Source organism: Tiliqua scincoides, chromosome 3, assembly GCF_035046505.1.
Source record: "Tiliqua scincoides isolate rTilSci1 chromosome 3, rTilSci1.hap2, whole genome shotgun sequence".
Classification (NCBI taxonomy): Eukaryota; Metazoa; Chordata; class Lepidosauria; order Squamata; family Scincidae; genus Tiliqua; species Tiliqua scincoides.
Genome location: NC_089823.1, coordinates 18,182,539 through 18,197,830, shown reverse-complemented (window position 1 = coordinate 18,197,830; position 15,292 = coordinate 18,182,539). Strand labels below are relative to the sequence as shown.

At 44.1% G+C, this 15,292-nt stretch overlaps 1 protein-coding gene across 1 annotated transcript in view; it reads right to left on the bottom strand.

Moving 5' to 3' along the window:
- The window catches only part of DYNC2H1 (dynein cytoplasmic 2 heavy chain 1), a 209,157-nt gene that overhangs the window by 92,709 nt on the left and 101,156 nt on the right, over nt 1–15,292 (bottom strand). Inside the window, exons 64-69 of the mRNA XM_066619151.1 lie at nt 11,501–11,642; nt 10,223–10,332; nt 7,901–7,999; nt 5,545–5,668; nt 1,115–1,278; nt 270–389 (exon numbers count right to left, since the gene is read on the bottom strand). Of these exons, the coding sequence (XP_066475248.1) occupies nt 270–389; nt 1,115–1,278; nt 5,545–5,668; nt 7,901–7,999; nt 10,223–10,332; nt 11,501–11,642 (759 nt within the window). The remainder of the gene's footprint in view (nt 1–269; nt 390–1,114; nt 1,279–5,544; nt 5,669–7,900; nt 8,000–10,222; nt 10,333–11,500; nt 11,643–15,292) is intronic.

Genomic DNA, 15,292 nt, shown 5'->3' with positions numbered 1-15,292 from the left:
GAGATTGTAAGCAGTTCCTAACACCATTACAAATCTGCCCCAAAATATTTGTATTTGTCCGTTGATTAAAAATATTCATTAAGGTAGGACAACCATCTCTTGACATGTGCGGAATTTCATGGAAATCCATGACAACTAGGGAAAAATTACAATTTTATATTTCATCCAATAAAAGCTTTTAAGCTATTAGTGATATTATTACAATTATATGCTATGTATTTAAAACTGTAAGCTTGCATTATTAGCAAATATAACACATGGAATTTCACCTCCAAAAGTGATTCTTCAAGTTTTGCTAACTGAATCTTCTTATCTTCTTCCTGCTGCAACAGTTTTGTCTTCTGTTCTTCCAAATCTGGCTTCTCATGCTGGATGGTCAAGGCTAAAAGCTAAAACAGAAGGCGATACAATCACAGTAATAAGCAGACAGAGATGAGCAATGCATGCATCATACAGACTTATTATCAACTGTTACTACCAGTAGATGTACACTAAAATTAATTTTAAAAACATTCTGGTACTATTTACAGTTCTACCAATGACCTCAGTTGACCTTCTTACAATGTTGATTTCTCACATTCAAAGGCATTCATATATTCAAGCACTATGACCCAGAGACCAGTGTTGTTCCATTGGATTTCTATGTAATCAGAATGCAACATTCACTGGAACTAAAAAGACTAGAAGAGTTTTTACAAGCAGGGGAACTCTACACAAGCATCATTACCCCATAACCGCAGCAAATAATTGCACAAGAGAGACTATATGCAGCCCTCTTTAGCCCTCAAAGATTAGTCTTTCAGTATTAATTGTACCTTATTCACAAGAGTTATTCAAGGCACCAGAATTTTTCTGATCTAGGAAATAATATATTAACCAAAATGGGATTTTTTTTTTTCTCAGTGGAAAGCATCTATCAAAACCATTGGCAGAAACCAGCTGAAAGAGTGTGCTAAAAGGAATTAATATATTTTCAAGTGTTTGTGCTACCAACAGGTATATTTCTAAAGAAGCACCGCAAGGGAAAAAAAGTGAGGACCTTTCACAAACTGTATTACAGTCCTAAGTCTTTTGATTAAAATGAAAAGCATATTATCAGAGATGCTATGCCTACCTGCCCTCGCAAACCACTTCGTGTTATTGTAAAATTAACTTCTGTAACAATGGAAGCTGCATCAGGTGGGATGTAAGGATTTGGGTTTCGTGTTGACAAAAACAGGCGGAATTCTTCATTATAATCTATTATCTTGTCACCAATTTGCACAACATACCGTGGTCCTGTGAGAAAAGAAAAATCATACAGAACATGATGTGTGATTATAATCTTACTGCTTACTCACTGAATATACTACCTAAATCAGTTCCAGGGTGGGTCTTTGCTAATAGTGACCCAAATCCAATCATAATAAAGTATAATGAGTATTATTATTGTTATTTATATTGTTCAGTCCTCAGCATCCACAGGGTTCCATTCCTGAAACCTCCATGGATGCAGAAAACCGCAGATAATGAAATGTTTTCTGGGTCATACGGAGATTGCAGGTGACTTCCTCAAGCCTCAGAATGCCTGCCAGAGCCTTTTAGCAGGCACTTCTGGTTTGTATGAAAACTGGAAAAGCCTTCTGGCAGGCATTCTGAGGTGCAGGGACTCAGAAGACATTCCTGGATGTGGCTTCTCGTCACATCCAGAAGGTTCTCTGTGGGTCCTCCAACCATGGGTTCAGAACACACAGGTCAAATCCACAGGTACTAAATCCGTGGATAAAGAGGACCCACTGAAAAGCATAATAAATAAATATAGTGCTTTCTAAAATTAGAACAGAAAGATTCCTGCCCTGTGATGGTTTCCAATTCAAAATTCAACACAGGGGAGACATCAGACAAAAGGGTGTTAGACAGCAGACAAATAAGTGTTTGTTTCAGTTAATACTTATAGTACAACCTCATGCCTCTTTACTTAGAGGTAAGTCCATAGTGTTTAATTGGGCTTATTCCCTTACTGAAGTTTTTAGGATTGTAAACTTTGACTTGGCTCATAGCACAGTATGGTAACTAACAGGGCTGAACCAAATGCTTGATGGAGTGGGTGTGAGGAGGTGGGGTTGAGGAGGGAAGCGAAATGAAGTAACAAAGGTGGCATCTCATATATAGTTATACTTTAACTCAGTAGTTCCCAAACTTTGCCCTTGTCATGGCAGTCGCAGGAATTCTTTAATGGTGCCCTACAGCGACAGCACCGCAGGTGAACAAGACAGCTGCCAGTATTTCCCTGAGACTGTGCAATATCTCATGAGATTGTGTGCAAGATCTTGGACTGGACAAGATGGCAGTGCCAGTGCCCCCATAAGTTCACCATAGCACCCTGAGGCACTGTGGCACACAATTTGGGAACCACTGCTTTCACTAGTTGAAGTATAGTTATAGGTATACTAAAGCATCTGGAAAAAAGCAGCTGGAAGACATAAGAGGGAAAGCAAATTACAGGATGGTTTGGAGCATTTTCCTCTGCAATTAAAATTAAAAAGCGAAAAGCCTTCCTGGACAAGAAGCATCTTTCATTCTGTTGCTAAGAGCAAAGGGGTCAGTGTAGCCCTTAATACTATAAACAATCAGTTGGCAGATTGTTTCAGGTGAAGCCTGTGTACTGGTTTCACTTCTTCATCAGGGACCCACATAAATTTCACCTGCATGTTGTAAAATGTCAGAACCCAAATAGGATCTGTACAAGTACCAAGTCATGGCGATCTATAAATCACATACTTCATAACAGGCTGTGAAACATTAACAGTACGCAACTGTCAGAAGTGAAATAATGAAGCAACCACGCTTCGTGTCCATGATTGCACAGCATAGGAAATTCTATGCCTGCAAATAAGGGTCTGTGGGGAATTCAGGACAGCAAAATTGCTCCTATTTCCTCAATTAAACTGCTCCAGAAAGCAGTACTCTATAGAACAGAATTGAGTGAACTGAGTAGAAAGCTGTCAGGGCTATTACTGATACATTTACTACCCATAACTCAAATGGGGGGGGGGGAAGTAACTCCATTTAAAGCAAATTGATCTACTGTCTTTTCATTTCAGTAGGACAAGAAGTGAATATAAGATCAAATCAAACCTCCCAGTTGCACTTCAAACATTTCCTTGGCAAAAGCACATGCTATTTGGTTTATATACCTTTTAAGACATGTTAATTTACAATCCAACAGATCCTCTATACTTGCTAGCAAGGTAATCTAAGACCTTTGCTCTTATAGTCCACCGTCTCCTGCACTGTAGTCGCCTATTCCTTTAAAATACAAAGGAATCAATGGATTCTTATTTCTCTCTCTGGCTGCAATCCTATGCATACTTGCCTAGAAGTAACTTCACTGAACTCAATGGGACTTACTTCTGAGTAGACATGCATAGAATTGTGCTGTCTCTCCCTCTCTTTCTGCAGGCCCCTGCAAGAGATAGGGGCTAGCTCCCAGTACCTAGTCCCCAGCCATCAATATAAAACCAGAAATAATAAATATAGCATATGACCTCTTAAGTCATATATAAAATAGACGTCGTTGTCCATGTTGTTGTTATACAGAAAATCAACCTTGAACTTTGTGGTCATCATGAAGAAAGTTATTTCAGTTGTGCCCGATGGCTTCCATTTACCCAGTCAGACTTACTTTTACCATTGGAAGATCAGATGAAAACTCTGCTGCTTTGAAAGTCATGCACGTTGGGGCAAAAAATCAAAACTTCACATATAAGTTAATGGGTTCTGAGCTGTCTGTGACAGATCAAGAGAGAGATCTTGGGGTGGTGGTGGACAGGTCGATGAAAGTGTCGACCCAATGTGCGGCAGCAGTGAAGAAGGCCAATTCTATGCTTGGGATCATTAGGAAGGGTATTGAGAACAAAACGGCTAGTATTATAATGCCGTTGTACAAATCTATGGTAAGGCCACACCTGGAGTATTGTGTCCAGTTCTGGTCGCCGCATCTCAAAAAAGACATAGTGGAAATGGAAAAGGTGCAAAAGAGAGCGACTAAGATGATTACGGGGCTGGGGCACCTTCCTTATGAGGAAAGGCTATGGCGTTTGGGCCTCTTCAGCCTAGAAAAGAGACGCCTGAGGGGGGGACATGATTGAGACATACAAAATTATGCAGGGGATGGACAGAGTGGATAGAGAGATGCTCTTTACACTCTCACACAACACCAGAACCAGGGGACATCCACTCAAATTGAGTGTTGGGAGAGTTAGAACAGACAAAAGAAAATATTTCTTTACTCAGCGTGTGGTTGGTCTGTGGCACTCCTTGCCACAGGATGTGGTGATGGCATCTGGCCTGGATGACTTTAAAAGTGGATTGGACAAGTTTATGGAGGAAAAATCCATTATGGGTTACAAGCCATGATATGTATGTGCAACCTTCTGATTTTAGAAATGGGTTATGTCAGAATGCCAGATGCAAGGGAGGGCACCAGGATGAGGTCTCTTGTTATCTGGTGTGCTCCCTGGGGCATTTGGTGGGCTGCTGTGAGATACAGGAAGCTGGACTAGATGGGCATTTGGCCTGATCCAGTGGGGCTGTTCTTATGTTCTTATGTTCTTAAAATCTATTTGAGAAATGACTAAGTCAAAGCCTACTGCATGCTTGGAGCTAATCATACAGTTCTCTGGATTGTGACCATAGTGTTTGAAAACAGAGCATTGTCTATAGAAATTTTATGCATTTCAATACAATGCAATTGTATGCATTAACCTAACTGATTGTATTAATTTCCTTATGTTTACAAAGCCTTTACTATTTGATACTACAGTCAAATGGGCCACAACTGTTATAGATTATTCAAGTATGACCAAGGCCCCCACAGCTACCACTGTCATCTGCATCTTGCCAGTGGGACTGAAGATAGTTTGCTTTTAGCACTGCCTTGCTTTCCCCAACCTGACAATGAGATTGAAGCTGCTCTTTTAGTACTCCAAGTGCTGGGGATGCTAGCAAGAAGAGTTGCTAAGGCAAAGCTCCTCAGAATCAACAAAATGTGGTAAAGGCAAGGCCATTTGGCACCAATGGAAAGCCCAGATTTGACAAGGAGTTCTTTCTTGAGACCCTCAACAATTGTGGAATAGTTTCCCATGCAGTATAAAATGGCCAGTCTCCTTCTCAATGTAAATAACTAAAAGCCCAATCCTGAGTTCGACGTGCCGGCTTATTGCCGCCATGCACTGTCGCAAACATGTCATAAGGCACATTAGCAAGTCCTAACACTGGGCACGGACTGCTGAGCTATGGAGAGGAAAGCGGGGGTGGGGGGAGGAGGTGTTCTCCTGAGGTGCCGCCCACGGCTGCCATGGGAGCACAGGATGTGGTGGCAGCCATCTTTGGTGCTGCCGCAGCCACGTGCCATGGTAGCTCAGGAGGGAGAGAACTTATGGCCAAGTTCGGTAAAGTTAGTTTTACTCCACTCTAGCTGCTTCAAAATGATGTATCTTTTATCTGGCTCAGAGGCAACACAATTATCTCACATATTTTCCACATTTAAGGCTGGAAATTTACCTTGTGCAACAAGATCCTTCCTTAGGAGTGGGTAAAGCACAGGCTCTACTCCATCCATTTCCTGTATAATGAGAGTTTTCCCAAATCGCACAGCCAATTCGAGAGCATTAATGAAGTTGGCATCCTGCACAAGTAAAGTTTCGTCATCATTGATTAGTCTTCTGAATTAAGCCAGTTATAGAAAAATACTATGCCAGTAATAGAAAAAAGACATAAATAAGACAATTCAGATGAGTCAAAATGTAAAGAACAAACGGTTGAGGTATTTTTTGCCAGGCAGATGAGCTGTGACATTTGAGTTCTACTGCATGTTCCCCTAAAGTTCAACCAGTACGTTCTATAAAATGCCTTAGACCCAGACAATTTATATGGTTCCTTGCTTGGATGCAGTATTTAGGACCTAGTGTACAAAAAAAGTATTTTACTCAATCCTTTGGGGACATGTATGCAACCCTAAAAATTAATGATGAATTCAGACTAAAGGAAGGTTCAGATTTTATAGATTCTAATAAATGGTAGATTGGGGAATAAGGGTTTAGGTTACAGTCCTATTATCTCAAAATATCCCACTAACTCAACCATTACAATCCACTAAAAATACTTTTCTTTCAAATATTTCTTTCTGTCAGAACAGTGAGACTCCAAATCACAGGATGGGGAAATCAGGAGCCTGTCACTGAGCAGTCTCAAGACAAGGTGAAAGAAGAATGAGTAGATTGCAGGCAACTCTATATCCCTCTTGACCCCTCCTGTCAGAACTGCAGAGTGACACTGGTTCCTATCCCCCCTCCCCCATTAAAGCATACCTAGGAAAGGCCATACGCCCTCAGTTTGGCAACACATATTTCCAAGAAGCATTTACTTATAAGATGCCCCAAAGGAACTTTCCCACTTTCTCTTTCCCATTTTCCCTAGTTCCTCTGATAAACTAGGAAAGAGAAAGGGATGGGAGCTCTCATAGTGGTCCTCCCTAGAAGGGAAGATATTGCCAGAGAAAGAAATTAGGAGCAGTCACATTTGAGGAGGAACAGTGTAGGGAGAGTGATGCATTTCAACTACACTGCTTTTTTTTCCCCCAAAAGGAAAGGCCCAGTTCAAACATTCATTTGGCATGTGGCATGTGCCCAAATGTGCACACACTCAATTTGTGCAATTCTATCCCCTCAAAACAGGGCATCTGCAAGATGGGAGGGAAAGCAAAAACCTGTTTCACCACACATAAAGATTTTCATGTTCCCCATTAAAGTAAGAAGCAGGTTATCATAGCTGTGATGTAACCGAATCCTTTTGTCATCTAAATGCCTTAGAATCTACTTCTAAGGAAGACAGTGGAACTGGATTGCTACCCTCCCCATTCACCATTAAAGAAAACTTCACTACAGGTGTATTCTTCACTGGGGGTACTGAGGGTGGAAACCCTGAGTAAAAATTTGGTATGGGCAAATTCAATAGCTCAAGAACAAAGGAAGTTATTCTTTACGGGCAGCCCAATCCTAAACTTCCAGCCACCCACTGGAGCAGCAGCAAAAAAAGAGGCTACCACTGTATCTAGAGAGTGCTGGGTAGCCATTGAGAGTCACCATGGGGGAAAGGTCCCCTTTCCCCAGGAGAAACCCCAAGTCCCACAATGGGGCTTCTCAAATCTGCGACAGCTATTTTGCCAGCACAGACTTGAGAGACTCCATATCAGGCTTTTCTTTCTTTTTTTAAAATTTTTTTATTAAGAACAAATTGAAAAAATTAAAAAGATATTGCAAATTGTGTGGAAAGTGCAGAGATCTCGATCTACATTTCTTTGTTCTACGACAAAATCATACAACATATTAGCTATCGGATCTTAAACAGTTTACTACTTATTGAAAAGTATTTTCAGCTTGACAACGTTCAGGATGAAGTGGAGCAGAGCTCTGCTGGTTCCACCCTCCTTCCACCCTGGTTCCTCCCCCTGCCCCACCCTCATTCTGCCCTCCCCTGTGCCCCAGAGCTCACACCGCCACCAGGCAGTCTCACTCCCAGCAGCAGTACGTTCTCCTCCTGCTGGCACTGGGCTTGGCACCTGACTAGCACAAGCTCAGCACCAGCGCTCCCTACTCACCAGGTGCCATAAATGTGCTTTACATCACATATACGGCGCTCAGTGCCAGCACTGAATGAGTTTAGGATTGGCCCCAAAGCAAGTGAGGGAGAAATAGAGAGCTTCAAAAGTGAAAGGAAAACCATTTAGAATACAATTAATATCTCAGGACATGCAGAAATTGGCCAAGTCTTTCCGATCAATTTTATATGCTACTCAGACAATAGTAACAAAAAGTGCTTTTTCAAAATCACAAATCAATCAACAAAGTTCAAGTCAGACCTGCTGGTTAATAATTTCCAAGCGTGATTCTTTCAAGTGTGTTTTCAGCCATTCTGTAGCTCTAGAAGAAGGGTCTATCAAAAATGGACAAACTTTACTCTATTAAAAAGAGAAAATGATGTTAAATAACAGGATAGAAACTGTACAATTTACCCCTTCGCATGCCCCCCCCCCCACACACACACCAAAAACAAAGATCTGGAAAATTCAAAGATAGCTACTGGGTGCAACTTATTCAGCATTAACAGCAAGACAGATAACATGGGAGGAAGGGCACAGTGCTATGCGTGACTCATTCCATATCTTAACAGCTGAACTCCTTCAAAAGTCTTAAAAGTTCAGCTATTTAAATTTAGGCTGCTGAATTGCACTTGGGTAGATATGAGGAGAAGTGATTCCTGTTATTCTAAAGATCATAGAATCTTTGGTCCTTTTCCATTCCTGGACCAATAACAAGTAAAGGTGAAGAATAATCTATAGTACTCTGCTGACTAAAGAAAATAAAAAGGAACTGCTTTTTTCATGTACACTTTACAGGCAGACTCCCTGTTTGTGCGGGCCTGTCACATGCAGGCTGTTGTTGTCTAGCCCACTCCATCTCACTGAACTGAGGCACAACTTGGCAGGCAGTGGATTGGTGTCTTGCTTTCAGGATCTCTCCTCAACCTGGCTCTGGTTTCTTATGATCCTTCCCCTTCTGCAGTTCGAGGCTAGCTGGTTGCCCGTAGAGCCAGATAGGATTTTTCTGCTGTATGCTTGATTGGCTGGCCACTTTTTTTGCCATTCGCTTGTAGTGGTTCGATTTTTCTTTGTGGTCACATAGGGCAGGTGCAATGTGGGTCACGGAGGCAGGAATAGAGATTTCAGTGTGCAACCTGAGGTCAGCAAAAATCGGTGGGCGAGCCAGTACTGCTCCCCAAAGCCTTATTGGTCTGGGGAGGCTGGCTGGTTGGCTGGGGAGCCCTCTGGCTTGAATTGTAAAGGCTGCCTCAAAGGTTTTCAGGTTGGGGTTGGAATGCCCGTCTTAGGGAGCAGATGATCATTTGATGTTTCCTCTAAGTGTATTGCCTGCACTTAAGGGGGAGGCATTTAAGGTCTTACCCACTGTAGGTCTCATCTCTGTAAAGGGTTCTTTTTTCTTTTTTAAATTGGGTAGCCCAATTCTGAGCTGCCCAGAGCACCCAGGCTTGGCAGCACCATAAAGGGCTGCCGCCAAATCCTACACCTCCCACGCTGCTGCAGGAGGCTCCTGGGGAGAAGGGCACATTCATCCCCTTCCCCTGAGTAAGGTAAGCAGCCCCGTAATGGGGCTACTCACTTTACCGCTGACCAAAAGGTTGGCAGTAAAGGCGCTCGTGTAGGGCGCACAGCCCTCCACGAGCGCCCTGCATCCTGTGGAGCTTGGCTCCACGGATCCTCCTCCTGCCCGCCCCTTGGCACACCTCCTCCCCACCCCTGCTGGCCTCCCCCCTCCCCGGAACACCTCCCCCACGCCACTGTCCACGCCCCCGCTTCCCATTCCACAGCCCGGTGGTCCGGGAGACTGCCAAGCTGCGGAACCTGGGCCACCACCCGGCGCTAGCCCAGCATGCGCCGGTGCTGGGCTAGTACCGGCAGGAGGCCGGTGGTGAGCCCCGCAAATATGCCTTACAGCACGTTTGCAACTGTGGTCGGCAGCACGCAGCCGTGCCGCCGACCACAGGATTGGGCTCTAAGTGGCTCAATTTAACCCAAGCCTCTGTCTTGCATGCTGCAAGACTAGAAAAGAGACGCCTGGTGGGGACATGATTGAGATATACAAAATTATGCAGGGGATGGACAGAGTGGATAGGGAGATGCTCTTTACACTCTCACATAACACCAGAACCAGGGGCATCCACTAAAATTGAGTGTTGGAAGAGCTAGAACAGACAAAAGAAAATATTTCTTTACTCAGCGTGTGGTCGGTCTGTGGAACTCCTTGCCACAGGATGTGGTGATGGCGTCTGGCCTGGACGCCTTTAAAAGGGGATTGGACAAGTTTCTGATTACAAATCCATTACGGGTTACAAGCCATGATGTGTATGTGCAACCTCCTGATTTTAGAAATGGGCTATGCCAGATGCAAGGGAGGGCACCAGGATGAGGTCTCTTGTTATCTGGTGTGCTCCCTGGCGCATTTGGTGGGCCGCTGTGAGATACAGGAAGCTGGACTATATGGGCCTATGGTCTGATTCAGTGGGGCTGTTCTTATTTTCTTAAGACCATTTGCTAGTGGGGCCAGCATATCAGGATTAATACACTATCATGCTACGAAAGCAAATGAAAAACCATACAATTTACCTGCAATATCACAAGTGCATTTTCTATTGACAAATCATCTGAAGGCAAACCTTCACTTTTCCAAATCAGTTGCTCACTCTCTGTGCACAGGAACCGCCTCAGGTCAAATTCTAACAAACAGAACATATCTCTTTTACTACCACTAAATTTGCTTGAGAGTTCTATATCTATAAGGCTTATGTCCATCTTGATAAGCGTCCAAAACATATTAGGTTATTGTTTACTTTATCACTTTACCACATAATTGAATTTTAGTGTTTTTTTTAATTTTGATTTTATTTTACGTTATAATAGGATCTCTGCTATCCAAACCCTTCAGAGATCATGATCTTTCTGCAATAAAGTCTCAAAATAAATGGGTTATGAAACATACACATATATGTAATTCTAAGGAAAAGGAGGGGTTTTCTGGTTTAAACAGGTAATATTTTACAATAACAGTGGGGGGAAATTATCTCACTGCAACACAAAACTATCTCAAGAAAAGATGCTAGGATCCGCCGGCCCCCCCCCCCGGTCACAACAACCATGTAGTGGTGGTACATTTTTGTTCTAAAACTGCCATCTAGGTAGCTTTAATTTATTTCAGGAAAGCTGAAACAGCTGGATATTTTTTTCTGAATTTAACAAAAATTACCACATATAAACTATTAACATACTGTAAATGATACCCTGACACAAAACATAATTTACAGCCCAATCCTAACCTGCGCTGTAACAGGCAGGCCGATAGGCCAGCACCATATTCCTGCAGGGTTGGGGCTGGTTGTGGCTCAGCCCAGGGCAAGGGGAATTAATTCCCCTTACTCCAAGTAACACAGTAGCATCCCCAGTGGGGTTAATTGGATCTGCACCACCTAGGAAGGTGGCGCAGATCTGAGCAGCCAAGCACTGCACCAGGTCACCCAGGAGTGGGGTTAGGATCCAATCCAAAGGCCAGATCCTGCCCCCCCCCCCCGCTCTGCCCCAGCAGATAACCCCCATTTTTTTCTTATTTGGCAGCTTTGTTTTTCCCCATGTCTAAGAGGAGAGTGAGTATTGGTAGGTGATAAGTTTAGTATTATTTTGTCCTAGCAATGCTTAGAAATGCTTGGAATGTTTTTTTTTTCTCTCTCAATGTGCAGTGATTTACTATGATCATGATTAAGGTCCCCAGATTACAGAGTACTTCCCTGTACAACTCTGTACACAGTGAACATCTGATTACCCAAAACTGTCAATTTTTTTTACAATTTTGATACAATTTTGTTTTCTTATCAAATAAATTGCAGTATTTACTTTCTAGTCCAGCTGATTTTGTCCATGCATCCAAGCTTGCTTTCCTTTGATCTTCCGGTGCAGCAGAAAGGTAAGTAATAAAAGCAGCAGCCAGTTGGGCTCTCTTTGGCAGTGTACTTAATTCATCTGCTATCTCTGAAACCTGGAACAGATTTCTTCCATTACTTTTTATTTATTTTTGTAATTTAGTATTTTGTTATGATTACTGTAAATGCTACTTAGATGCCTTCACAGAGATAGATAAATCACAAATGTATTATACAGCAGGATCGCTCAGTCCAGGAGATGAACACCCCAACAGCACAAACTGGCAATTCACTGCAAGAATCACTGATTTTACTAGGGTAGCTCTCTGAAACAAAGTTGCAACCACTACCAAAGAAAGCACAGAACGTCCTGGGGATTGGAACAAACATCTTAGATGTCCTCTTGCTGAAGAACTTGCTGTGAGATATAGGAAGATAGACTAGATGGGCCCTGGGCCTGATCCTGAAGGGCTCTTCTTATGTTCTTATGTTTAATGGGTAGTCAAAGGTGGTTAGGTAGGTGTGAAATGGCAGAAGGGAACTCTCTGGAGAGTTTATCAGAGCACAAATAAGAGTGCTTCTGAGGGTAACTGACCACACCGATTCTTCTGAGGCTGCAGGAAGGAACAGGGCCTGATTAGGATGTCACTCAAGTGTGGGTAAAGGGGTAAGTGAACTAACCAGGACATGCAAGCCCTTGCCAAATACCAAGAGGGTGACCACATGTCCTCGTTTTCCAGGACAGGAGGCTAAAAAGAAGACATGTCCTGGAAAAAAACTTAAATTTCCTCCTTTTCCCTGCGAGTATGTCCCTGCAGGCAAGGCAGAACCTTCTTGTAATTAATAAATTATATGTGAGATAGTTTAAATTTAATAATAAGTAATATACAGGTGGAGCCTATTTATTCGCGTTAGTTCCGTTCCGTGACTTGGCGCAATTAACAAAAAACGTGTTGTGCTGAGTTCCATAGAGTTACGCAAATACACTGCAGCCTGACACTTCTGGATGAAAGGAAACTAAGGCAGCTTCCCTCCATAGAGTTACGCAAATACACTGTAGCCTGACACTTCCGGATGGAAGGAAACGAAGGAAGCTGTTCTCAAGAAAGTGCTTCTTTCACGTAAGCCCCACTGTAGTCAATGGGGCTTACTCCCAGGAAAGTGTGGAGAGGACTGTAGCCTTGCTGGGCTGTTTTGTTTCCGTAGGCTAGAGCAGGAGAGCCTGCACCATCTGGGGGGGGGGATTAGACAAACACTTCCTGGGTTTTTTAAAGCAATCCCCTCTGTTGCTACAGCACCTGCCCCTGTGTGTGTGAGAGTGAGAGAGAGAGAGAGAGAGAGAGAGAGCGAGCTCCACCTTGCTGCACATGCTCTGGCTACAGAGGTTTTCCGCTCCCCCTTCCCCTCTTCAGCCTCTTTGCTGGCTCAGGGGCAGAGGCGTCGCTACAGGGGGGGCAGTGCACTATGTTTTGCAAAGAGCCTTCCTGCAGCGTGCAAGAGCTCCTCCCTCTCCCATTGGGAGCCATTCGCCTCCCGAAGCGCGCAAGCAGCTCCTCTCCTCCCCTTTGGAGCCATGTGGGTGGGGGTGAGGCGAATGGAGAGGGAGGAGCCACTTGCACTCTGCAGAAAGGCTCTCTGCAAAACTTAGTGCACTGCCCCACCTGTAGCCACGCCTCTGCTCAGGGGCTCCAGGAATCTTACTGTTCCTTTGAAAGGGGAACCTCTTCCAGGGCTCCAGGGCTATTTCACTGTTTTGAGCCTTTTGGCAGTGTTTTGGGCTGCCAGCACAGGGCAAAGGAGGCAAAGGTGTATGTGACTTTCAGTTCCCCCCACCCCATTCACATTGAGACAAATCCATGGATAAATAGGCTGCACCTGTATTGTTTAATTTAACTACATAAAATCAATACATGAGTGTTTTTAACTTTTATTTTGTCACATCCTACATTTTTTTCTTGGATGTCCTACATTTTGGGGTGCCTTGTCCTCTTTCATGGTTATGACATCTGGTCACTCTGCCCAAAAAGCTCAGGCAATGCCGAAAGGTAGCACTCTGAAGCAGTACTCTTAGATCTGAACTACACATTGCATTTGCCATGTGACGTGTAGTTAAAAGCTTGTTCTCTGGTTGAGGAAGAGGGACATTCCTGATCATTGGGGCAAGCCACTCCCATTATAGGAGGCAGGGCCAACTGTAGATGAAGTCTCCTCCTCTTGGGAGGGCTTCCCATTTGTCCAGACAGCCCCTGCCTCTGCTAGAGCAGGAAGCTAATCCTAGTAAGGTTTTATTCAGCAGGCTTCCTACAGCCATTGTTGAGGTCCATTTATCCCTGTGCTACTGCACAAGGGAGGCCTGTGGTCTATATGCCAACTTAGGCCTGGCAGGCTTTTTTCCCTGTGCTACTACATGATGCCTACATGCTGATTTAGGCCTCTGTCTCTATGCTACTGTATGGGGAAGGCCTGATGCCTACATGCTGACTTAGGCCTCTGTCCCTATGTTACTGCATGGGAGAGGCCTGATGCCTATATGCTGAGTTAGGCCTCGTAGGCCTCTTTTCCCCTGCACTACTGCATGAAGGAGGCCCGTGGCGTACATGCCAACTTAGGTCTGGCAGGCTTTTTTCCCTGTGCTAGTTCAAGAGGGAGGCTGTCAGCCTACATGCCGACTTAAGCCTGGCAAGGGATCCTGACAGCATGGACAATAGAGAGGAGGGCACGCAGCAGCAGCCACAGAGCCCTTGGAGTTTTGGCAGAAAACACGGCTACCATCTGGCTCACACTCTTCCCATAGCCAGCCCTGCTAAGTGCAACAGCCCAGGAAGGCTCAGCTTCGACACACTAAGATTACAGCAGCAGTGGCAAAGCTGTGGGAGAGTTGCAGAGGGAGAGGAAGGGACCAAGGATCCTTGCAAGTGCCTTGGCCGCCAACTCTATCCTGACAGAAGAGCTAGTAGCTTTCGAGGCATTGCTCCCCAAGGCAGTTGGGAACTGTCTGGAGGAGTTATTGTTAGCAGTAGCCTTGCTGTTGATTCCTCTTTGGATGTGTCACTATTGGACACCAGGGGTATTGCTTCCAGTATGGTGTGGAAGCAAAACATATGGCTTAGGCACTGGGATGCAGAACAAGGTCACAGTCTTACCTAGTGGGTTTTCCCCATTCAGAGTTCAAAATTTTTGGTTAACCAGTGCTAGTGGAAAATAAGCAGAAGATCCTTCCCACAGCATGCAGGGAAGGACATAGGAGCAGGAAGATGCTGTTGTTCTGGGCCCTTTGTCTACCCTTTTGCTAAAGGGCAAGTCTAAGTCAAAGTGGAACAAAGTCATTCCTTTAGAAACAAAGCAGGCTGGGAAGACGCCTCTCAGGTGTTCCCAGGTCCACCAAAGAACAGTGAAATGCCTGATGCCAGGCTTTCTGGAAGCATTGTTCTCATAGCCAGCCATCTCTACCATTTCACACAGCGTTTGTTTTCCATTACAGCAGATCTGTGGGTGCTGGAGAGATGTGTGGGTAAGGGAGAAAATCAGCAAGGGGTACTATATGCTGTTTTCCTGCTTTACCCCAATGAAGCTAGTTAATCCTTTTGCTGTTGTGACACTTCAAGGGTTAACTAGCTGTTTCAGGGATAAGATTTTTGGTAGGAAATACATGGAAATAAAGGGTTCCTACCTCCATGCAGTGGCCCTGCATACCAGCTTCACAGAATTAGAAAAGGACCCCAAACTACAGGGTGACATAGTCTGGGTGTTATGGGAAAAACAGAAG